The 23,732-nt window shown below is 39.7% G+C and overlaps 2 protein-coding genes across 6 annotated transcripts; one reads left to right on the top strand and one right to left on the bottom strand.

Annotated features, from left to right (window-relative positions):
* The first annotated feature begins 863 nt into the window (after nucleotides 1-863).
* col9a3 (collagen, type IX, alpha 3) lies at nucleotides 864-16,348 on the top strand. 2 transcript variants are annotated; one of them, XM_034086290.2, is made up of 32 exons: nucleotides 864-1,174; nucleotides 2,016-2,084; nucleotides 3,381-3,416; nucleotides 4,079-4,150; nucleotides 4,343-4,396; nucleotides 6,199-6,234; nucleotides 7,587-7,610; nucleotides 7,820-7,873; nucleotides 8,923-8,976; nucleotides 9,162-9,203; nucleotides 9,307-9,363; nucleotides 9,474-9,527; nucleotides 9,875-9,928; nucleotides 10,065-10,118; nucleotides 10,231-10,284; nucleotides 10,410-10,463; nucleotides 10,542-10,595; nucleotides 10,683-10,736; nucleotides 10,839-10,892; nucleotides 11,014-11,058; nucleotides 11,149-11,202; nucleotides 11,329-11,382; nucleotides 12,041-12,094; nucleotides 12,187-12,258; nucleotides 13,092-13,127; nucleotides 13,289-13,333; nucleotides 13,861-13,893; nucleotides 14,591-14,737; nucleotides 14,840-14,894; nucleotides 14,991-15,173; nucleotides 15,554-15,631; nucleotides 16,162-16,348. In XM_034086290.2, the coding sequence occupies exons 1-32, from the start codon at nucleotides 1,109-1,111 to the stop codon at nucleotides 16,344-16,346; spliced, it is 2,037 nt and encodes a 678-aa protein (XP_033942181.1). In that variant the 5' UTR covers nucleotides 864-1,108; the 3' UTR covers nucleotides 16,347-16,348. The 2 variants fall into 2 exon arrangements, with proteins under 2 accessions (XP_033942181.1, XP_033942182.1); XM_034086291.2 differs by lacking the exon at nucleotides 9,474-9,527.
* An 81-nt stretch (nucleotides 16,349-16,429) lies between these two features.
* Nucleotides 16,430-23,409, bottom strand: LOC117448990 (transcription factor-like 5 protein). 4 transcript variants are annotated; one of them, XM_034086295.2, is made up of 7 exons: nucleotides 23,239-23,409; nucleotides 21,356-21,920; nucleotides 21,129-21,255; nucleotides 20,863-21,025; nucleotides 20,582-20,768; nucleotides 18,811-18,952; nucleotides 16,430-17,849 (listed from the first exon to the last, which is right to left on the bottom strand). In XM_034086295.2, the coding sequence occupies exons 2-7, from the start codon at nucleotides 21,910-21,912 to the stop codon at nucleotides 17,724-17,726; spliced, it is 1,302 nt and encodes a 433-aa protein (XP_033942186.1). In that variant the 5' UTR covers nucleotides 21,913-21,920; nucleotides 23,239-23,409; the 3' UTR covers nucleotides 16,430-17,723. The 4 variants fall into 4 exon arrangements, with proteins under 4 accessions (XP_033942186.1, XP_033942187.1, XP_033942184.1 ...); XM_034086296.2 differs by lacking the exon at nucleotides 23,239-23,409 and adding an exon at nucleotides 23,158-23,212; XM_034086293.2 differs by lacking the exon at nucleotides 23,239-23,409 and adding an exon at nucleotides 22,686-23,063.
* Nucleotides 23,410-23,732: the final 323 nt, after the last annotated feature.

Raw genomic sequence — 23,732 nt, 5'->3', positions numbered from 1 at the left:
TATGACTCACGGAAGAGGGAAGAAGTTTAGACGCAGAACAGTTTGTTCAGTTCTCTGGGTCAGTCGAGTCAGGGTGTGAGTAAGGACAGTAAAATATAAAAAATACTGTTGCTGTTTGATGCACTGTTCCTTCCTATCTATCTATAGCTCTACCCACTTCCTGTACGGAGGACCATAAATCAATGTTTAACACTTTATATTGATTTTTTTTTTTTTTAGATTAAGAATACTGAGATTAAGTTTCTTGCATTTTGAGTCTATATATATATATATATGGTTAGATAAGCTATTCTTCTTTTATGTAGTTTTCTTTGGACAACACTTGTGCACATGTGCCTCAAAAATAGGATGATAATGGTAATCAGTTTGTCGATTGACAGAAAATATATAATTTTTTTAGCACAATACGATATTCCATTGTTAAAGGAGCTAATTTATTGTGATGACTTGTGACGGTAAACTATAGGTATTGACCGTTTATCTGACTTCCCCTTGGACTGAATTTGTGAGACATTGTACTTTTTCAGTGTTTCCTGGGATGTCATAAACTAGACTCCAGATAATCTACAGTGGTCACCTGGTAGGGGGATCTGATGAAGACATGATGTTGAATTGCATTATGGGAAATGTAGGATCCTGCTTTCTTGAGAGTTTGAGTTTGTTTGGCCTGGTCTGTATAATAGTCTTTTTCATTATGGGAGTAGCCCTTTAACTCCTTGAATCCACACAGTACCCCTAACGAATTTTAATTCTGAGGTTTTGGCACTTTCTAATTGGTCAAAGCATGGACCCCTGCATATTTCTAACGTTTTTAGCTCAGCCCACTTTCTAGGTGCCCGAAATTTGTTTTTCCTGAGCTGTGTGTCTCCCTCACTCTCCTCCTCACCTCCTCACCCCCTCACCCCTGTGTGCAGTCAGTGCTCCACATTGAGTTCAGCCCCTTCGGCTGGAGGCTCGGGTTTATCTGGACGCAAGGAGGAAGCCATTCAGGAGCTTTGCACCGCGAGGTAAAGAGAGGATCCGTGCCGTCACAGGGGGGGAGAGAGAGAGAGGAACGGTTACCGGGGATTTGACATTTTCCGCCTAATCTCGGGTTTATTGAGGAGCCATGGCGGTGTTCTCTGCGCTTTGGGTGCTCTTACTGTGCCAGCTTTTATCATCATCCTCAGCCCAGGTAAGGATTGCATCCTTTCATTTAGCTGGCTGCATCTTATCCTATTGGTGATGTTTGCTTATGCTGGTACCGTTTAATGTTAATTAACTTGCAGAACTGTCACCTGTGGGCCCATATATTGATAATTCATGTGTTGATGGTGATGACAGTCGCTCTCTTTTACAGCTGTTCAAGCCTTGACCTGCATGCTTGAAACTTTCCAACATAAAACCTGATGCTTGCTCTGATATTTAGTAGCTACTCTTGTACAATTATCTTTGAGTGGATGTTAGTGGTATTTTGTCTCTCAGGTTTTGCAGGCCTATTTTTCTCTCTCCCATATCAGCCTAGTTGTGTGCAGGTGGCTGTAACTTTCGCACTGTTTGGTGAAGTTGGGGTTCTGTTTTCTCCTGAACCTGTGGAATGCACGAATTGGAGATCAGTGCCCCTGCGCACAATGCCACCTCTGTTCACTCAGGCTCTCTGGAGCAGGGGCTCAATTGGAAGGACCTCAGCAAAAAAATAACAAGTTTATTTTGTTTAGATGACAATTATTACTGATTTATTTGAATCATCATCAAAAAGTAGTATTATAAATGTACTTTAGCCTTCTTTTAGTGGATAAGTAGAGATGTAAAGCTTAGGTACACTTGGCTATGTTTATCATGGTTTGCATTGAATTGAAGATCTCTAGTTACTTTTTTAGAAATATTAACACATTTTATTATCATGGTTGATGCGAAAGTACATCAAAAATTCCTCATCTTCTCTATGTTATGTCACACCACCACTAACCCTGTCATTTATACAGTATTTTTGACGTGGAGAGGATGCATGATTTTGATAAATTGTTTTCTTGCAGAGACCGGGCCCCAGAGGAGCCACCGGGCCACAAGGATCCCCAGGGCCGGACGGAAAGGATGGCACTGATGTGAGTTGACTAGATTGCAAAAGCTTATGTTTACTTTAAATGAATGTGCCCTATAATGTCTGCTTCATTGAGATTAAACCAACTCCTGTGAGTAGATCAAACAAATGTGTATCACCTCTTTTAAGTGGGGGTTTTCTTTTGTGATTAATTAACTTGGTCTTATTTTATGAAAAAATTGGATGTCGAGTTACAAAACATTTTAAAAGTATTTGTAAATCTGCGCCACAGTCTCTAAAGTTACAGTTTGCACTGAGTTGTGCTCAGTGGCTTCACATCTTTGTCTTGTAGTATTAAGAACAATCCCCCCAGTTACTACTGGAGACCAAGTGTTTTCATTGTGCATAAATGTGGCTGAAATGTGTCTGGATGTTACTTTTTATCTCATTGACTCCTCCCCCAAAGCCCCTCCTACATGCATTAAATCATACCCATGCATAACAGGTAGGCAGGGTTTAAGTGTGTCAACTAAATCAACATGTATGGTTGAAAGGAATTGAAAAAAAGCTTAGATTGTAATCATAAAGGGGGTGGCTTTGCTTCTTCCTTATTTGGCCATATTAACTCAGACAGTATCATATCAGTGCGCCTGATTTCTGTAGTCAAACATGTGTCTTGTCAATGAATGCGGACAATACAGTAAAAATCAAATGAAATGCAAGGGATATTACTGTTAAATAAAGTTAGCCGTTTTAAAGGGTGTTGGTATATGGTTAACAATTTAGGTGATGAAAGGAAATGTAATTATGGGTTAGCCAAGTGAAAAGAAAACTTTGTTAACAAGGTAAACCCTTTATATCCTTGACATTTATATCTTTGATTTTTGTCAAATCTTTTCTGTTAAATGAAGAGCGACATTTGTAAATATTGTATAGCCTTTTCAGGAAGTCTTTAGTTGTGATTATTTTTGTGACTGCTCTAAAGTTTGGGCACACAGAGGGCCCATTCATACATTCCCCAACCCGGTGAGACCCTCTAGAGTTTCTCCTCACACCTCCTCCCCGCTCCTCAGCCCCCTGCACAAACCAAACTGAAGCCTTCATCATGTGAGCGGTTTAGTGGTGTTTGTTCTTCCCCCAGTCGCTGCAGAAGCTAAACAGCATATCCTTTTTACTTAGGCTCACTGCTTTAGGTTATGTTGTTGGAATAACACTGAAGCTATTGAGGGATTTTATCCAAAAAACTCTGTCTTTACAGTTGAACACTGTCGTCTCTGGAAGTATTTGGTTGAATGAATGAATGAATATAATGCCCGTTTTGTCAGGCTATACTACATATTCTTTCCTTTTTCATTAACAGGGCAAAGATGGACCTGCTGGACTGCCGGGGAAAGCCGTAAGTTTAACCAACTAGTCAAGTCAGTTTTATTTAGTCACTGTATTTAAATAATTAAAGTAATGTCAACCGCATAACGCTATTTATATTTTAGTTGAAAAATCCTCTTGACTTAGAAATATAACAGTGTTTAATAAGTGCAACCTGTATCAGTGTGCCAAGATTAAAAAAAAAAAACCTTCACCAGCAGTTAATAAAACCCTGATACAGATTGTTGTCTTCCACACATAGCAAAGTGCATTGCAATGAACCAGGGCACAAGGGAATGGTGTGTATTCTATGAAAATATAATATACAATAGAAATAATGAAATCCAGAAAAAAAAAAGTACAAGACAAAATAAGAAAAACACAATATTCCCCACTGCTCTGCTCTCCCACTACTACCCTGCCTTCGGACAGGTATAATTACAATACACTCCCCCTTTTCTGACTCATGATTCTCCCCCCTGACCATTTTCTTTACAGTCCCTTTATGTAGCCAAAAAACCCACACATTTCTCCAAACCTTCAATCCTTTAATCTGATAAGGAAACACTCCCATAAAGTGCTTTTTCCTTTAAGGGAGCATTTCATGTTCTTCATATTAAATAAAGCCCAATTGTTCAGTTGGCTGGATAACTGATTTCTTGTGCACTAATCTTTAAATATATATCTGTGTAGGGTCCCAAAGGGAAAGCAGGAATATCAGGGGAAGCAGGAAAACCAGGCCTGCCAGGACTACCAGGAGTGGACGTAAGTGTTTAATTCACACAAACACACAGACAGCCCTTATACTACCAACACACCACCATTTGTCCATGTCAGTCCATTTAAGGACGAAATGCCTACTAATCTTAAAGTGAAATGACTATCGATTGATGTTTAAAATAACACGAGCAGAGCACGAGGCAGTGATGTTTACAGAGATATTTTCTTGCTCTTCAGGGTTTGACAGGTCCTGATGGCCCTGCTGGGAAGGATGGACCCCATGGGGAAGCAGTAAGTGTGTTCAGTCTTTTGATCTTGCCGAGGATACACCTAAGGTTGCACCCAATTTAGTTTTTAAGAGCTTATCCACTTTAGCCTGCCCCCCCATTAATCAACCAGTTGAAGTCAGCCACGAGTAAGATACATGTGTGCAGAAACATGTGTATTTGATGCTGCTGTATGAAGCTGTTTATAGGGGGTGTCTAACAGGGACAAGACCAGTGTTTCAGCACTGATTTGTCGAGACGGTTCTCCCTCCTGGTGGGATTATTTTTAATGAGGGATCACAATCTGATTTAGTCCTTGCTGCTTTCCTAATCCGGCCTGGAATGCCAAATGTTTCCCACCAACCTGTGAGACTGTCGGGGAAGATCTGCCACTCCGACGCTGAGTGAGGGTGGTTGTTTCACCTGAGAGACACAAACAAAGACAGAATTACAACATATACAAGTGCACCAACGGGACTTTTATTTCTCACATAAAATATTAAATTATACAAGTATAAATATTGAGGGACTTCTGCTGTAAAGCTGAAAACTCACTGTCAAGACAGATAACGCCCCTGGCTTCTCAACTAATTATCCAACCTAATGAGAAAACTGGCGTCAACCAGTGTCCATAGTTACTCAGATTACTGCAGTGTCACGGCTGGTTCATGGTGCAGGATCACAGTGGAAGAGTTGTTTGAGACGGAGCATAAGCTTCTGCTGGTGCTAAGCAGTAATCAGGCAACAACAATGACTGTTCATTTTCAGATTAGGTCATGTATTCCAGGTCATTTCAGGCACCTCACATCCATTTGTTTGTACTTTGTGTGCCTCAGTGTACTTTGTTGTCTAGTTTGCACACTGAGGAATGCAGAGAAAGAATAACACCACTGCGTTAGGACTGTTTTCTTTTGCCCTCTCACCTCTGAGACAGCACAAATACAGCTGTGAAGGAGGTAAACAAAGAGATACAGAAGGAAGATAAATGGTCATGGGGGGGGTTAGTCTGGAGAGTAAGGGGCTCACACGAAACCACAATGTAATAGTTTTTTCTAGGAACGATTTTGTAGGAGTCGTTTGTTTTTACTGACAGAAATAATTCATGGAACATTAACTGAAATTAGGAAAGGAAAGAAGAAGATGTACACCGAACAAGTATCCGAGCAAAAATCCTTGGAGATAACTTGATGTGTAACGAGAAGTTTCTTTAAGAGAAAGACAAATTATGTTTTAATTGATTGCAATATTTGCCAAATATTTGTGATCTTCTGCTTATTTATGAGCTACAGCAGAAGTCCAAGCTTCCAATTTTTTATTCATTGATTATTACCTTTATTAATTTATTGGCAAAACGCCATTTGATATTACACGTTTTCCAGCACTGACTGACTTTAAACCTATGTTAAGGTCTTTATAGAACACAAGATAGTGTAATATAATGCAACAACTCCTTTTCTCTTATTGTATCTTTAGGTGGAACTCCTAGTTATGTCAGGCACAACACACGCCTATCATACGCAAAGCCTCATAGAAAAAACCCTGACAAAAACCAAATAATGCCGTAAAATGAAAGCCCCGATTGGTAGGCTGAAATCATGCAAAACAAATCTCAAACTCATTTTTAATCCGTCAACTATAGTTTTAATTGTACGAAGCAAACAATGTCTCCACATAGGCTACTCTTTGCCTAAAATATATATATTTTATTTAAAGTTACACCCACACATGGATCAGCATCATGTTCAAAGAGTTATACATTTCAAGGTTCCCTTTTGGTTTGATTGTGTCCGAGAGGTTCATTGTGAGATTTTGCCTTGTTCTCTCCAGGGTGACGCTGGACCTGCCGGGCCAACTGGAGCTCCTGTAAGTACCCCACATACTATGCATCACCTAATAAACATCACAGAGATTCTCAGCAGTTGCTCCTTAATTCCTCTGACATAGTTACAGTGACCATATTATATTTATTTCAAATAAGAGTGCCTGCTAATGTTTTAGGATGTTTAACAAAGCTCACCCTCTAAGTCATTCAAACTCTGGCATACAACAGATTAAAAAACATTAAACCACGCACACAATTGTTGGATGTGAACCATTAACAATATTTAATGTGTGTGGTGTTAACTATGATGATAGTAGTAATAAATAACACGATAATTTCTTTGTAAAATCAGGCCTGATATAAACGAGGTTCATGTAGCCCCCGAATTATATACACTTGACACTTCCGTCTGAATAGCACACAACAATCTGAGCCCAGGTCAGAAACCACTTCCTTAAAGTCATGGTGAATCTTCCAAAAAAAAAGTCAACCAGACCCAAGAATAGCAGCTCTGGAAACAAAGCGTGCAGCTGAACCAGCACACAGCTGCAACACTTCAACTTATCAGCCAAACAACCAACACCTGCACCGACCTGCAGCACATGGTGAGGCTTTGTTACAACCACTTGGCCGTAACAAAAGGGAGACACTTCATATGAATATTAGAAAAAAACATTTCATAAAATGAAACCAATTTAGAACAGATTGTAAGCTGACAATAATATTTGTACTGTGGCGTTGGAATCAGTAGCATGTTTGGTGCATAGTGGAAAATGTGTGTGTGCCAGTGTTGCAAATAGGTTTCGATAATCAGTGAGCTGCAGACGAGGGCCTAATATCGGTAGGGACATAAGAACAACAACATTGTATTTTAACACCTGTATCTACAGGGAAATCAATTATTTACACATTGATAGATCAACCGCTACAATGGCCTACCATTTTTTCTATATTACCAATTTCCAAATAAAGGTTTGCTGCAGCCATTAGGGAAATGGACTGGGTTCAGACAGGATTGGAGGGGCTACAACGCACATCTCGCAGATCTCTTTAAATACATTTTGCTCAGATATTGGTGGGGAAAATTCAGATTTAACTAAATATTATAAACAAACCTTTGTCTACAGGGTGAGTAGAGACACAGGTTATCAACAAGTTAAACTCCAGATGACCACACGGTCGTCACAAGGACACATTTGATATATAATCTGCAGTTTGCTCTGATCCACATGGACTGTAAAAGCGCATATCTAGCTCACAGCAATAACCTGAGGTAACCTTCAAAGCGGATTCAATGCAGCAACTCATCACGTGGTGGATATTGATGCTGTGAGTAAATCTAATCATCCCCTTGGTGTTTGTGACTTAATTTGCCTTCCTGTGTCTTCCGTAGGGCAGAGGGAGACCAGGCGCTGCAGTGAGTACACATTACTCTCTTTTGATATCACTCCTATGTGCAGAAAGATGGAGATTGTGATGTATTTGTATCGTCTTTACATAAAACAATAGCTTCTTTGCATCCTGGAAAAGTATTCTTATACATAATATTACAAAATCCTGTCACTCTAATTGTGTGATACATCGTATACTTTGATGTCATGCCAACACTGTGTCTTTTGTTTTCAGGGACTTCCTGGAACCAACGGGTTGTCAGGCGGAGGCGGACCCCACGGTCCAGCGGTGAGTATCTGTCTGATCTCTACAAGTACACTTCCTGGAGGAGTCGCATCCTTTTCAATGAGATGGAAAACTAATTTGTGTTTTTATTATTAATGCATATATAATTCGATACCTGATTTGCTACAGAAAACTTAATTTAGGTGAAAATGTGCAGCAATAAACATACACAATCCTCCGTGGTAAAAACAGTAGAGGTGATGGTGATTGAGATCCAGGTGTTTTTTTTATCTCAACTAAACATTACCCTAAATTACTAAATAACATAACAAGAAAATAAGATAAACCACTGAAGAGTTAGGCTCGGCTCGACTCATGTTTCTACTGGATCATACTTTATTTTGATCAATAAATGCTTATACTTGCTCAATTTCCATAGATGCTAAAGTATTATTTGCAGTAGTGTGAAATTATTTTATTATCTGGGTCAGAATGAATCTTTAAGTCGGGGTTAGCATTAGAAATACAGTCACCAAAACAGGTATAATACTATACTATACAGAGATATAACAAATATATAACACCTTTTGTAATGTGATTTGTAATTTAAGAAGTTAGAGTTCCCCTCCAAAGATGTAAAGACATGCTTGGAATAATAATTTGTGTTTGATGTGTGTTTTCCACACAACAGCCTTGTTAAACATTATACTGTAACTGTGTCTCCCCTGTTGAGGAATTCAGAATCAATATGCACATATTTTTGATTTAAAAGCTTTACTAACAAGATATATCCTACTTCCCTGAAAAGTCTGCTGTCAGTGTGCTTGAGGTCTTTAATTTGCATACCATTACAAGTTGCAGTGTCACTAAACTGCTCAGAGGTACAAGTTATAAACTCAGATTTAAGGGGAACACAGAGAAACTTTACCACTTTTAATTTTAGAAAAGGCGTTCGATTGTCAGCTTTTTAGGTGGATGGCGAAGTGTCACTCTCAAAGTACAACTGATTGTTATAACTGCGACCAGATGACCTTGCTCAGCTGAGACTTTGATACATGAAAAGATGAAAGTTCTCTATCAACTCATCTTGGTGCTATCTATCTGATTCTCAGGGTCCCGAGGGTCTTCCAGGTCTTCCCGGGCCATCTGGTCCTGATGGACCACCAGTAAGTGCAGCTATCATTAATCACTGGTGCTGCTGGTACTATGTGATCATTGAGTCTGATATCCTGCCGTTTGCTGTTACACAAGATTGTCCCAATTTGGAATGAATGTCTGTTCTTCACAGAGGCAGGGATGTGTCCAAATGTTTCAAATGTTAATGTGTGTTGTTAATCCTCCCTCTCTTCAGGGTCTTCCTGGTACTCTTCTGGATCTTAGCGGGGACCTTCTGGTAAGTTTTCAAGCATGCACCTGTGAGAGCATCATAATGAGCGCAAGCTGAAGAAGCATACGATGAGTTAAGTTGCTCAATGTGTCTTCTCTGTCCTCTGCAGTGTCCTGCTATCTGCCCCTCTGGTCCCTCTGGTCCTTCTGGTATGCCAGGATTCAAGGTAAATACACTTTCTGTCACGGTTGTTGTTTGATCGTTGTCACCTTGCAGTCTCACAACACATGTCTCCTTTTACACTCATCATGTCTGTATTCTATTCTGCTCTTATAGGGTCACACAGGGCACAAAGGTGACAAGGGAGAGTTTGGGAAAACTGGAGAGAAGGTGAGCTCATTATGCAACAAATATATATATATGTTGTCTGCTATAGGTTATAAAAGAATAGAAGCAGCCGTGTGCACAGTATTGCTTTTTCTACATCAGCTGAGGAGGTCAGTTTTTCGGTCCGATTTGGTTTGTTGTACGTTTCTCGAGAGGGAAAAAACTGTTAGCTTGAATTAAACATGGTGGAAGGTGTTTGTATCGATCCTAATCATGGCGTAGTTACAGAAATTATGTTTAACTTTAGTTAACATTAACATATAGGGCATGGGCTTGGCAAAGGTCTTCTCTCATCGAGTGCCCTTCTAGTTACTGAACCACTTATCCTAACTTTCTTCCTCTGTCTCTAGGGTGACGCTGGACCATCCGGCCCACCAGGTATTCCTGGCACCGTGGGTCTGCAGGTGAGTTACATAAAGATTATTCGCAACATTTTTCATGCATTGCCTACAAAGAAGTTTGGTCCATCAGTATATTTAGTACAGCTTACCCAGGAAGTTGTTTATGATGTTTTAAAATGCCTCTGGTGTTGTGTTTCAGGGTCCACGTGGTCTCAGAGGTTTACAAGGCATAATGGGATCTGTCGGAGGCCGAGTAAGTCATTTTTTAGAATGACCACCTTATTCAGCTTCTTATCAGTCACAATGCAGCCACCTAAAATATGTGTACTTACAGTTGGATTCCTTTGACCTCTCTTTGTCTCCAGGGCCTGCCTGGTTTCAGAGGAAAACACGGCATTGTCGGCGTCATTGGAAAGACAGTGAGTCTCTCCTTGTTTGTACCACATCTGAAAACAAAAAAAAGTCTTTGGTGGTAATTAACAGCCAGGATACACGGCTGGTCCCATCAATGAATAGCTGTTTGTGTTTCATCTGATGTCTCCAGGGTGACGTCGGAGAAAGCGGACCTCAGGGATTCAGAGGACCCAAAGGAGGAATTGTAAGAAGAAGACTTTAATTAAGCTTCACAAGTATATACAAAGAATTATAAATGACACGTTAATGTATCTTTCAACAGGGTAAAATTGGTCCCAAAGGAGGCCCTGGAGGATCCGGACCCAAAGGAGAGCCTGTGAGTGTATATCTGTCTATAAATTATACATTTCTAATACACACCACCTCTCAGTAACATGAGGATCATATTTGATGTTTTCTACAGGGTATTCCTGGCAGAGATGGCAAAGATGGTTCTCAAGGATTAGATGGCGAGAAGGTAAGTTGCACCAATTTCTTTCTGTTTTCTTTAGTCTTTGTGGAAAATCCAAATAAAGTGATTGTGTGATTGAAACTGATGTCAATGTTTTTGTTCTGATAGGGTGATGCTGGTCAACATGGGGTTGTTGGAGAAAAAGGACCAAATGGACTTCCTGTGAGCATTTTGAAATAGACTTGGATGTTCCCTGATGAATTACAATAAAGAGAGTAGTTGAAAAACATAGTCAGATGTCTGATTCTCCAGTCTAAGTAGCGGTTTGATTCTTCTCTTACAGGGTCTTCAAGGAAGGGCTGGAACACAGGGGTCTAAAGGAGGAGTTGTGAGTATTACAACAAAGTAGAAACAAGAGTGTAAACTGACTAGAGGACCATGCAGGACAACTTTAATTTTCTCCCTTCTTTTAAATCAGGGTGACGCAGGGAAAGGCGGTGAGACGGGACCCTCTGGAGAGCCAGGTATTCCTGTATGTATCTGATGGGCTTCTTTGGGGGGGGGTATTATCAGGTCACAGTGTCTTTGACATGTCACTTAACCCCACAATGTTGCATCTGGACTCTAAACCTTCCTCACCATCTGTCCTCTCCTTTAGGGTGACATCGGCATCCCAGGAGAGAGGGGGTTATCAGGAGCCAGAGGAGTGGCTGTAAGTTAATGTCCACACTACAGACTAAGGTGTATGTGTTGTCAAATTGCTGCACTGCTTATTTAGCTAGAATTAATTCATAAGCATCTACTCCATGGAATTTATAAATAATATTTTGCTTCATTTGGGAGCCAATTCATTAGACTTGCTGCTGCACAGATGGTCTGCTGAATTCAACCAATTTATTGACTTTCCAACATTTCGAAGTGCACTGTACTAATAACCAGCGTGAATATAAAGAGCATCTATCTTAGACCACAATGCATAGCAGCATACAGCTAAGATTAAAGTAGAAAAAAGCAGGATAATAAACTACTGCCCTTCAGGGTTAAAGATATTCCACTGCAGCTGATACAGTTGCTTGCTAAGTTAGTAATGAAGGGCCAGTGATGAGAGCAGGTATTCATAAAAGAGGAATTTATAAACAGGGAGGTCATTGTTTTTCACATCCAGCCCTGTGGCGAAGAAAAAATGAGATAAAACAACATGGGAATTACACTTCTCTCGAACACGGCACTGCATAATGAATCATGCTGCCCTCAACCTTTGTGCCAATGTTTTTCAGTTCTGATTCTCTGAATACACATTAATATCCATTTAGTTTTACTACTGTAAGCTCTTCATGGTTTCATGACATGACTATATCTGTGTCCAACAGGGAGGAATTGGACCAGTGGGCAACGCTGGATCCCAGGGAGTGAAAGGTTTCCAGGTCAGTTGTACGACATTATCGACTATTATCAGGTTATTTTGTATATATTTTGGGTAAACTCACTGGCTGTGTGTTTCTGTCATGAACTACAGGGGGTAAGCGGGTCCCTGGGTGATCCCGGTCTTCCAGGTCCAACTGGAATCCGTGGAGAGTTTGGCGAAAGGGTGAGTGTGACGTATGTGACGATATGAAAATTGCCCTAGGTCTTAACGTCATCTAGTGTAATCCATGACACCTTATATGGCTGTGACTTTCTTACAGTAATACAAATATATTCTCTCCATTATTATCAATTGTTATTTTCTTGGATTAAATTATGTTTTAAACATAACACGTCGTTCATAATGACCTACAGATTATCAGTTAGCTATCATAGAAGACCAAGAAAATAAATAAACATCTTGCTGGTGATGCAGACAACTATGGAAAAAAACATCTTCATATTATATTATACATTTTCTCTAAACGAATATAGGAAATATGACCAAACAATGTGCATTAACTCAAGGTCTTTATCATGGTCTTTATATTCAGAAAATATTGATCGCTGAAACAACTGAATTATTTATTTATTCTCAATACGTTGACATTTTGTTGATTAATCTTCAATCATCATTTCACTTATAGCACCAGCTCAAACACAGGTACAATCCCTCAAAGAAATCTACATTAAAAGGACAGACATAAAACCAAACGTCTCTGCATACCAGCATATCGCAGACAGATATGTAACTGTCCAGGTACAGCATGTCAATACTCGGCTCATCCCCTCCTCAGTCTTAGTGGTATGAACTCAGACGGCAGCCAGGAGAAACTCAAACACAAAAAGGCCTCCTGTTCAGAGTCTGAGAACAGAACAAAGCCGGTCTTTATGCCGCTCCTGGTTCCCCTCGTCAAGCCCACCTTACTTCCCTTCATCCCCCTTCCTTCTGCACAGCCGGCTTCCACAAATATCTCTACATTTATTCTCTCTCTCTCTACTTTTTCAACCTTTTAGGGTCCAGTTGGAGCTTATGGAGCTAAAGGAGACATGGTAAATATTTAAGTCCGAGTTCAAGCTAAAATACAGAATGACTTCCTGTGTGTCCAAAGAGACACAAGAGATCGGACGTTTCTTAGTCAGGTTGTTCAAATTTAAAGAAAACTCATAGTAAAAAACTAAATTAACTTTGAGTTATCTGTTGTGTTCTCTAGGGTGTGGCAGGAAGTGACGGTTTACCAGGAGAGAACGGGGAACCTGTAAGTATATATTTTTTCCTCTGTTCAATCAGAATCCAAACACACAGTGTGAATGTCCAAGAGACTCATTTATTTGTCAGCTATCAGTTATATAATTGGTTTAGCAGGAGAAACACATTAAACATGACGTATCTGAAAATCTTCACATTGGTCTCCCATCAGTTGTAATTGATATTTTCTCATACTTATTTAGGAAGTACTTCATTTTGTTGCACAAGTCAATTTTGTCCTCTTTTTTTTAAACGGCCTTTAGTATTTTTGCTGCCAAAGGATATCAGAGCAAAACATCTGTTGTGTTTTTATAAGAATGTATTATGGCCATTATTTAAATTAAATCGATGCATTTATGTTCTAAAATGTTTTGTCTATTTTATTGGTTTGATCATTTGTATAATTTATTGAAATCTTTGGATCGCACTGACTTGAAAACTGCCATACAGATGAAGTTTGTTTGCTGTGTAACGCTCAATAATATAAAGTCATTTTGCCAATGTTTAACTAAACACACAGGATGTCTCTATTTTCAGGGTCCTTTCGGTCCAGTTGGACAAAAAGGAGAGGTGAGCGACATCAATGTTATACATCTTTCTGCTTGAATATGTGTTCATCTTTTGTTATGTTGTGTTACTGTACTGTCTCTACGAATTACCCAGGGACTAAAAAGTGTTTTGAATTTAATCTCTATTTTGTTACTTGTGTTTACTCTGATACGTTTGGAGTGTTTTATACACCTTCATGGACCTGATCACGTAAACATATTTTAAAGATGCAATAACTGAACCTCTATTAGCACTCAACTTAGTTAGTTTCAATGTTGTGTGTGTGTGGGTGTAATTAGCAGCACAAGTTTGTTTCCAAACTCCCTTTGTGTCGGCTCCCTTACTCATCATTAAAATGCAGCCTAGCTCCGAGCTGCTGCCCACTTGTCGAGTTGTGCACATGATTCTGCTTCACATTCCAGGTTTAATAGGATTAATTAGAGATAGCTATTGTTGCTTTAGCTTTATTGGCCTGTTCGCTGCTACCGCCACAAGGGAGACGAGTCACATTAAGAGCAGCACAATTTATGTAATTAGAGACGCCATATTAATCCACCCCCGCATTGTCTCAACAGACCTGTGTGCACCTTGGATTGTGTTTATTAAACGATCAAATCAGAGGCTTATGGATGTTTTTAGCTCCACTTTGGAACAAATTCATTTATTTATTTTTGCAAAATGTACCGAGTTATTTACGAATAATACTCTGTGATTATAGTCAGGAAAGCGGGGTGAACTGGGACCTAAGGGCGTGTCTGGTCCTCAAGGAGAGCTCGGAGCAAGAGGGCCTCCAGGGAAGACGGGACTGATGGGCTTCCAAGGGGAGCAGGGTCTGCCTGGAATTGCCGGAAAGACAGGTGTACCCGTGAGTGGTTTTGTAAATCTTTAAGGAGCTTCTGATTGATTGACGCATACGTTTTTTATTTTATGACTGCCTGAAAACATGGGTAATTTACTTGTGTTTCAGGGTATACTGGCGAGTGAGCAGCACATCAGAGAGCTGTGTGGCTTAATGGTCGATGGTGAGGCTTCTTAATTGACCTTGTTCTGTGATTTACTCCAGTGTGGGATACAATCTAAACTGGATAATAAACCCTATGGTGTTTTCTATCATACAGACCAGATTGCTCAGCTGGCGGCTAACCTTCGAAGACCCCTGGCCCCTGGGATGGTGGGCCGCCCCGGACCTGCAGGACCTGTAGGAGAGCCAGGAGATGCTGGCTCTATCGGGCATCCAGGTTCCCGTGGACCCCCAGGGTACAGAGGCCTGCCAGGAGAACTTGGAAACCCAGGAACAAGAGGTGTGAAACATTAAAATCAGAAAATTGAAAAGGTATCACAAGATAAACCTGAGGGTGATGAGATGATTAATGGGAAAGGAAATGCCAAACAAATGGGCATATGGTTTTGAAGTTCTCTCTGATTCTTGGTTTTTTGGGGATAATGGTCTGTGGGCCTTGATCAGTTATTTAAATGAAACCATTTCATCACTAACAGGGGCCGATCCCCCTTAATGGAACTGCTCACAATGAGGAATACCTCTTGTCAAATAAAAAGAGAAATAAAAATAAAATTTCTGAAATACAGATTAAACGTGTAAAAATAAAATACTCAAGTGGAGGACAGTACTTGGGGAAATGCACTTTACACCATGGATTAAATTGTTCTGTTTTCACTACAGGTACTATTGGAGAGCATGGAGATAAGGGATCACTTGGTAAAGCTATTGATGGGCCAACTGGAGACCAAGGATACCAAGGTATGTGGCCTGAAACTTTCAATCTAATTTGTAGTTAACAACGTTGTAGCTTAAGCTCTTATTAAAGTCAGTAAATACTGAATAATCTACTGGCGCAAATGGAACATAGTCATCATAAATGGGATTAGCTACACCACTGCTATTGGTGATAAATCAAAATTAGACAATGTGAATCTATTGTGTAATTTGAACTGTCGGCATTGAAATCAAACAAGAAAGATATGGTGGGGAGTTTTGTTAAGGAACCCCATCGCCTCACTTCGCAAGTTTCATCAACCTCATCACACCACAGGCGCCACTGCTTGCCGTGTATTGTGCCTGAGGTGAATGACCTTTGAGGCGATGTAGTTCCTCTAAATTCAACACTTAATCTGGTAAATTCAGAGTTTTTTATCCAGATATTACCCTCCTCCCAGGCTATGTAATTATTATTATTTTGTACCTACTGTGGCCCTAATAGGTCAGTTACATATCATAGAAAACAACCGCTTCCGTTTGTCTCTGGCTCATTCCTTCTATGCTTTCCACAGGTGTTCCTGGAGTAGCTGGAATTGTCAAAGACGGGCGTGATGGGTCTCCAGGAGATCCAGGTGAGCCTGGAGAGTCAGGCAGGGCGGGTAGGACTGGGCACCAGGGAACACCTGGAATCTGTGACACATCAGCCTGCCAGGGAGCATCAGTCGCTGGAAAATCCTCCAACCCCAAAAACCATTAAACATCCTGAAACCTGGTGCCTCCACCTCGAGGAGGAAGGGTGATACGAGAGGGAAGGGAGGAAGGAAGGAAGGAAGAGAGTGATCACAAAAAATGTCCTCTTTATTAAAATAACTTTATCACAAGATGGGAAGAGTAACATCAAACAGGTGTGATATTTTGAGAGGAGAGGAGGAACATCCGAGGAGTGAGATGAAAACCAGAGCAACTGAGAGACAAAACATCAAGATGACATCCAGAAACGAAGTGGACCGAGGCCAAGAAGAGTCCCAGAGAACAACAGCAATGCTCCAAATACTACAGTATCACATAACAAGACTTGACAACTGGAAGAAAACGACGAGTCCTTTTGTGTATAAAAACTTTGTACATGCCCCCATTACCTTGGTTAAAAATGTTCTGCAGATGACTCTAAAAACAACAGTGACTGGCTCTGAGGTGAATGTGCATGTATCATTGCCCATTCATGTCAATCACAGGTGTTACCTCAACATACAAGCTAACAGTGTAAAATATGGAAACAGGTGGCAGAGGCAAAACAACCTCCGTCAAGGAGCTGTGTGTGTATTGTAAAAGGAATTAAAAAACACAAATACCCAGGTGCCCAGAAATTGTGTAGATTAATGCAAAAACCTTTTGATAGTCTTGTTTTTTTTTCTCTACAGCTTCTTTGTTTGTATTTTTAAATGATTCTTTAGCTTTGAGAATCAACAACAACAATACTTGTGGATGCATAAATCAGACATTGTAAAATAAATGTAAGAACCTTAGGAGCAGTCTTTTTTTTGGGGTAATCTACAATGACAACATCCACTATGTACTACCGGTGCTGTAACTATTAAATATACATGACCTTAAATACTATTTATTATTTGTGGGTGACTGTTGTATGTACAGTAAGATGCTACAGCGACATGTTGTAAGAAAGAACAAATAAAGCCACTTTTCAGTAAAGGATTACTCTTCTCTGCATCAAATGAACAGTCTGCATGTCAGAGGAATATGCTAACAGAAATGAATATCAAGTTATCCCATTGATTTACAGAACTTTAAATTAGGTGCAGATGAATTTAAGTGCATTTACACTTAAATATATGATTTAAGAATAAATGTCGACAAGAAAACTGAACTGAACATACTCTATGAACATTTTGAAATTAATTCAATGAAAATACAGTTGAATATGAAAAGGTGCTCAGATAGTTTAAACTAAATTCATCGCTGAAGAGTTGAAAATCTAGTCCATACAGAACTATCTGCTGTTTGCAAAGGGAAACAGTGCCACCTGCAGTATGGATGACATGAAAATCATTCATGCAGCAGCCTGATGCAGATCAAGTACAAAAACCAGCCCTGATTAGATCAAGTATGGAAAGGGTCATTGCTCTACCCCAAGAGGGATGCTCAGCACCGTGTCCATCTCCCGCTGGATCGGGTTCTTGCCTGAAGAAGGGCTGGATTTCAGAAAGTGTTCTTTGTCCTCAGTGAAAGCCCTCTGAAACTCCTGTTGGGGGAGAGGAGCACATCTTTCTGGTTAATGAGAGCAAGTATTAATAGTAAAGCTTTCCAAAAAGGGACTGTGCTGGTGAAACATTCTACTACTCATTAGGGATGGGTATCGTTAAGGTTTTAACGGTAATACTACTTTTATCGATACCGCTTATCGATCCGGTCCTCGAACGGTATTCTTATCGGTTCTTTTAAAAAAAGGTAAATTATCTAAACAAAATAAATTAAATAAATAATATTTCACATCAAAAGGAAACAACAATGTTTTAACAAATCATATTAAATAATGTGATGACAGAACTGTAAACAGAATAGCTGAAACTTTAACAAACTAAATAACTCAGTTACCTCTAATCAGTAACCCATGTTTGTATAATGTAGTTAACTCGTGTGTTGCTGCTAGCATACATAACACCTGACGTGGACACGTTACTCGTGGATGGGGCTACAGAGCTGCTAGAGAGACAGTCGAACCCGGTGCATTCCTCCGTCTGAATGTGGAGCACTTTTGCTAAATGTTTAGACAAATTGCTCGTGTTACCGCCTTACATGCTAAACTCTTATTGCACTTTTGGTAACGAGCATTGTCCACATCGAGACGGGTAAAGTTTAACCACACCTTGGAGCTCGTTCTCTCTGCCATCTCCGTGCGTTGCATGACCACTTGCCTCTTCTTAACAACAAAGCATTCGTAACCTCTATGTGCTTTATTACAGAGAATCCATCTATAAGACGCATTGCAAAGGAACACTAAAACAGGCTTATGTCATATAAGGAAAATGTAGGCAGCCTTAGCCTCACACTGTCACTGTCTGACAGAAACTACAGAACTAGATCATTCCCACACAGTAAAATAAAGTTAACTATTTAAAACTTTAAAACTCAGAAGAATAAGATTTGAACTTTAAGTTATATCAAGCAAATGAATAATGCTATTTAACTGAACACAAATGTACCTCTTTGAAGGTGTCTCCATATGTTTTATAGATGTATTTAAGGAAGGCAGTGGTCATCTGCAGGGTGGTGACTTTGTCTGTATCCGACTCACAGAATGGCACCAGCATGTTCAGCTCATCACAGTACAAACGGATCCTCTTCCTGTGCAGAAAACAATACAAATGTTTATAATCTCTCTAATTAATAAATGTGTCGTTTGGCCAAAGAAATTCTAAAACCAAAATCAGTTGGGAACTTCCCAGTAGAGAACCTAAAACCAGGGAATGTTTGGGATAGGTGCTTGAATTGAGTTTAACATTTATCAAAATCGACTGGAAGAGCCGGTTGCAGGCTGACAAAGCATATTCTAGTTTCTGAAGTTATTTATTTATTCCATCCTGCCAGCACAACCAATCTTTATTCCTAGTTGTGTAGCTTAGGCCTCTGTGGCTGAGCATTGTTAGCATAGTAAAACACATGTGGGTATAGCATGCCAAACTCATTTGAGTATACATACTATCATCATTAGCAGTGTTAATTACACATCCACTCAATTAATACAGAATTATTTCAAATGTATATATTGGTTATTGTGACCTCAATTGATCAGAAATGTTTGTTATAGAGCTCCAATCCCTATTACCTGCTTGTCATGGGTCAATATGCCAAACAGGAAGTGAGAGCATCCAATAGGCTTTATAGTAGATGGGACTGTATCACGTTGAGCAAGGACAGAGTTTGACATTTTATATAGTTTATGAAAATTAGAAAAAATGGTTTGAAATGTTTGTTGTTTAATTGTATTGTCTTAATTCAATATGCACTGGCAGTACTCTCTCTTTCACCGTGTTCATATATCATTTTGTTGACTACCTTAAATCGCTGAAATATTGGGAATAAACAAGGAACTCATTCCGGACACAGTCTGTAGTGAAAGCCGAGTAAGGCATATACACCTTTGAAATTATATTACATTAAACCTCATCAGGTTCAGGTTCAGGTTATTTATTTGTAGCCGTAGGTAGATTCTGTTTGCAGAGAAAAAGACAAGGGTTCCATCCTAACACTAAAAATAAACACAAACAACAGACACATCTCTAATAAAGGACTAGTAAAAGTACAAGTATACCCTGCTCAACCAAATCTCAAAATATTTAAAAAACGTTTTAAGAAGGAAAACACTAGTACAAACATGGACATTCAAAATTCACAATTAAATAAATAAATAAAAATAGGCATCTGTGTGACGCTCCTATGATGTGTTAATGTGTGCAATATCTGCTGGGATAAAACTGTTTTTATACCGCTTTGTTCTACTCCTTGGGACAAGTAACCTCCGGCCCGAAGGAAGAAGCTTGAATTCTGAGTGCAGAGGGTGGGAGTCATCGTCTAATATGGAGCTGGATAACCGCTGTAACTGCCTGAGGTACAGGGTCTCCAGGTTTAGCTGTGGCTTACCAATCAGTCTGCTGGACCACGTTATGATCTGACTCAGAGAGTTTCTGCTCTTTAAAGTCAGGTTACCAAACCATGACATTAGTGAAAAAGACAGAATTGACTCGATAAAAGCACGATGAAACATTATCATGGTTTTGTCAATGTTAAAATAGGACAATTTCCTAAGACAGTACAAACGCTGGTGCTCCCTTTTGCACACAGCTTCACAGTTTGGATCAGAGCTCAATTTTGAGTCAATAATTGTCCCGAGATATTTGTATGATTGCACAAATTCTACTTCAAAAATGTCTGATGGTGCAGAAACACTTTCAGCTTTTGGTTATGGGTGCTCACCTGCGTTCCCTCTCCTTAATGTTGTGTCTCTCCCTGCGCTGGATATGTGACATGTGGGGTCGAGCTCTTTTCCTGGTGCTGCTCCCTAATTTTCCGGCGAAGTCTGGGTCAGTCGAAGCAACCTTTGTAGGTTGAGAGCTTTGGGTACTACCAAGCTTCCTGAAGGCAGTACGTGTCACCACATCATCTATGGAAAACACCACGGTGTATAACATGTAAATAGAACACAAACAATAATAATAATGTTTTGACAAGACAAGGTTAAGAGTCCTGATTATTACTTTCTATGTTGAACAACAGCTGGTCCTCTGTTGAGTTGCAGCCACCGGTGAACTGAGATTTTGTACCAACCCTCTCTGGGCAGAAATTAATCGAGAAACTCTTTGGGACGATTAAACCCTGGTGCTTATTAGGTTCAATCATGTGAGGAATATGGCCAATCACCTGAGGTCCATACAGGAAGAAGAAAAACATATTGATCAATTAATTCTGCCTGTGATGCCCTTAAAGCTGTAGTAAATTGCATTTTACTATATTTGTTTCATACTTGTTCACACATGTTGGGTATTGGGGTAAATACACCCCCAACAAATGGGCTGGAAACATCAAACCGCATTTGAGGGTGTTTGACTGCATCTTGAGCCTCAGCAGACTGCTGCAGCATTGTCAGAAAACTGAAACACAACAACAAAGATTTGGTCATTTCCATTAAATTTAGCATTATGGGGTTCTGTTACTTAACACGTAGTAATACACATTAATAGGAATGCCTACTTGCTAAGAACTGCCGACTTGATATCTTGATGTCTTGGGGTGTCAGCAGACATGGTGTTAAACCTCTTCTCCAAACAAACTCTAGCAGCAGATAAGGATTTTTTCTGTGAAAATGAGCTGCTGTTGGAGTAAGGTTCACTCTGGCTGTCTTCTCCTCTGACTCTGGCCAGCACAAAACCTGGGACCTCTCCATAAGAAGCTGGTGTCTTTTCTCCTGGCATCAGACTGTGGTCATCAGTTGAAGTCGAAAGGTCAATAGCTTGAGTGGTTGCTAAGGGGGATTGTGCTGTGGATCCAGTGGTGTCTTTAACCATCACTGTAGCACTTGGATGAGATTTGGCATAAGGCAAATCTAAAGGGGTAATGTGTGCCTCCACATGTGCCTGGATAAGGTGCTGAAAGTTTGTATATTCAACCTCTGACAACTCCATCATGCCGAGCTCAGGTCCCATCATGGGCCCATGATCATGTGTCAAACATCCACCTTGGCTCAAAATCACCCCTACAGGGTCAAAGGTGTGTTCTCTGGATGAAGGTGATACATAAAGGGAAGACATACTTCACTCTAGAGTTGGGATGAAGAGCAGAACAAAAACGTTCAGTTATACCAGAACAGGCTTTTTATAGTAGCTACAGTCCATGGTAATCACAATGTGAATTTGACAATGTGAATTTGCACTATCTTCCTTTTAATGCACCATTATATTATCTTAAATTGAAATTAGTTTTGTATTGTGGTGACCACCTATTAATACACTGGTTCAGTTAATTCAATGGTACATTTGTATAATTGTATGCATTTTAGTGGCTCTGTATTCGATGTGATATCAATCTTTTGTGACTATTTTATGAGATTGTAATTCTCTACTGTGAAGTACTTTGAACAAATTAAGCTTATTAATATTATTATAATTATTAATATATTGTTATCAACCGATCTTAACTTAATGTCGCCCTGTAAGCGGGCTTGTCCAGAGTATTAACGTTTATCGTAATAAGAAACGAACATTGTAACGTAAACATATTAACACGACACACTGTATATATACTGACATTAAACAACTAATCCACAACTTCAAATAAACAGTGGTGTAAAATAATGTCCGCTAGCAGTCAAATACTACGTGACATTAAATTAGCATACGAGGAACTTTAAGCTAGTAAGCTAACCTTACATTTGACAAGACGTTGGCTATAGGCTAACGTTACATTTGAAAATACGTTTACAATCGAGGTAAATAACGATACATCATTACAAACATGTTTAAAAGTCCACTAACAAGTCTTTAAATGTATAACGAGCTAAAATATATTATTAAACTCTATTTGCCTTATTATTGGGCCTTGACTTACTTCACTGCCAACTCCTTACTTGACCGATGGACGCTGCTGGGTAGTAAGCACCTCTTTACACTGTGAGGCTGTCATGGCTGAAGCCTCGGTTTATTTATTTTGTATGTATTATATATTTTGCAGACGAAAAAGACTGTGTCAATATCCGTAGTGCTAAAACCCAATTGTGTAAAAGCATTGATGAAAACTGAATTAATTACTTTGAGCGCCAGTAACGGTAGGCCTAGTATTTCCAGTCCATTATGCTATTACTCAACTACATGTCAAGGTGGCAAATATTGCACTCTCTTACTCTTTCACAAATATTTGTTGTCAAGATATGTTGTTTATAAATAAAAAAATTAACAAGAACCAACAACATAAGTTAATTGTCTATAATACGAGGCACTATACTAGTCTACTGTACGTTAGGCTATGTAAGATTCAATATTTACAAGCTTTCTACATACACAGAGGCAGGGGCGGACTGGCCATTGGGAATACCGGGAGTTGTAAGTGTTCCGGCCACTCCCTTTTTTTTTTTTGCTTACCTAAATCCTACCGGCCCACATTTGTAAGTGTTCCGGCCCAGCCCAGCCCAGTGGGGTGTGGCCAGGGTTGGGTTGTAACGGAATACATGTAACGGCGTTACGTAATCAGAATACAAAAATCAAGTAACTGTATTCAGCTCGTGTTACATTTGAAAAACGAGTAATCTGATTACAGTTACTTTCGTAAACCTGAAGTGAATACATTTTGGATTACTTATTGGAATTATTGGTGGAAAGATTTCCTCACAACATGTAATATTCATTACTAAAGGTACAGCCTTGTCTGGTGCCTTGCTCAAGGGCACCACGGCAGGGCAGGAGGTGAACTGGGACCTCTCCAAGTAGAAGTCCACACTCCAAATAGGTCTGGTCGGGGACTTGAACCGGCGACCCTACGGCTCACAGTCCAAGCCCATACTGACTGCCATAGATTTAGTCCCTAATTTTGCTCTCAAAATTGACCATATTGATGCATTTAACTTCAACATTTAAAA

Source organism: Pseudochaenichthys georgianus, chromosome 7 (genome assembly GCF_902827115.2).
Source record: "Pseudochaenichthys georgianus chromosome 7, fPseGeo1.2, whole genome shotgun sequence".
Lineage (NCBI taxonomy): Eukaryota > Metazoa > Chordata > Actinopteri > Perciformes > Channichthyidae > Pseudochaenichthys > Pseudochaenichthys georgianus.
The sequence above is the reverse complement of the archived record's forward strand: the minus strand, read 5'-3'. Positions and strand labels throughout refer to the sequence as shown.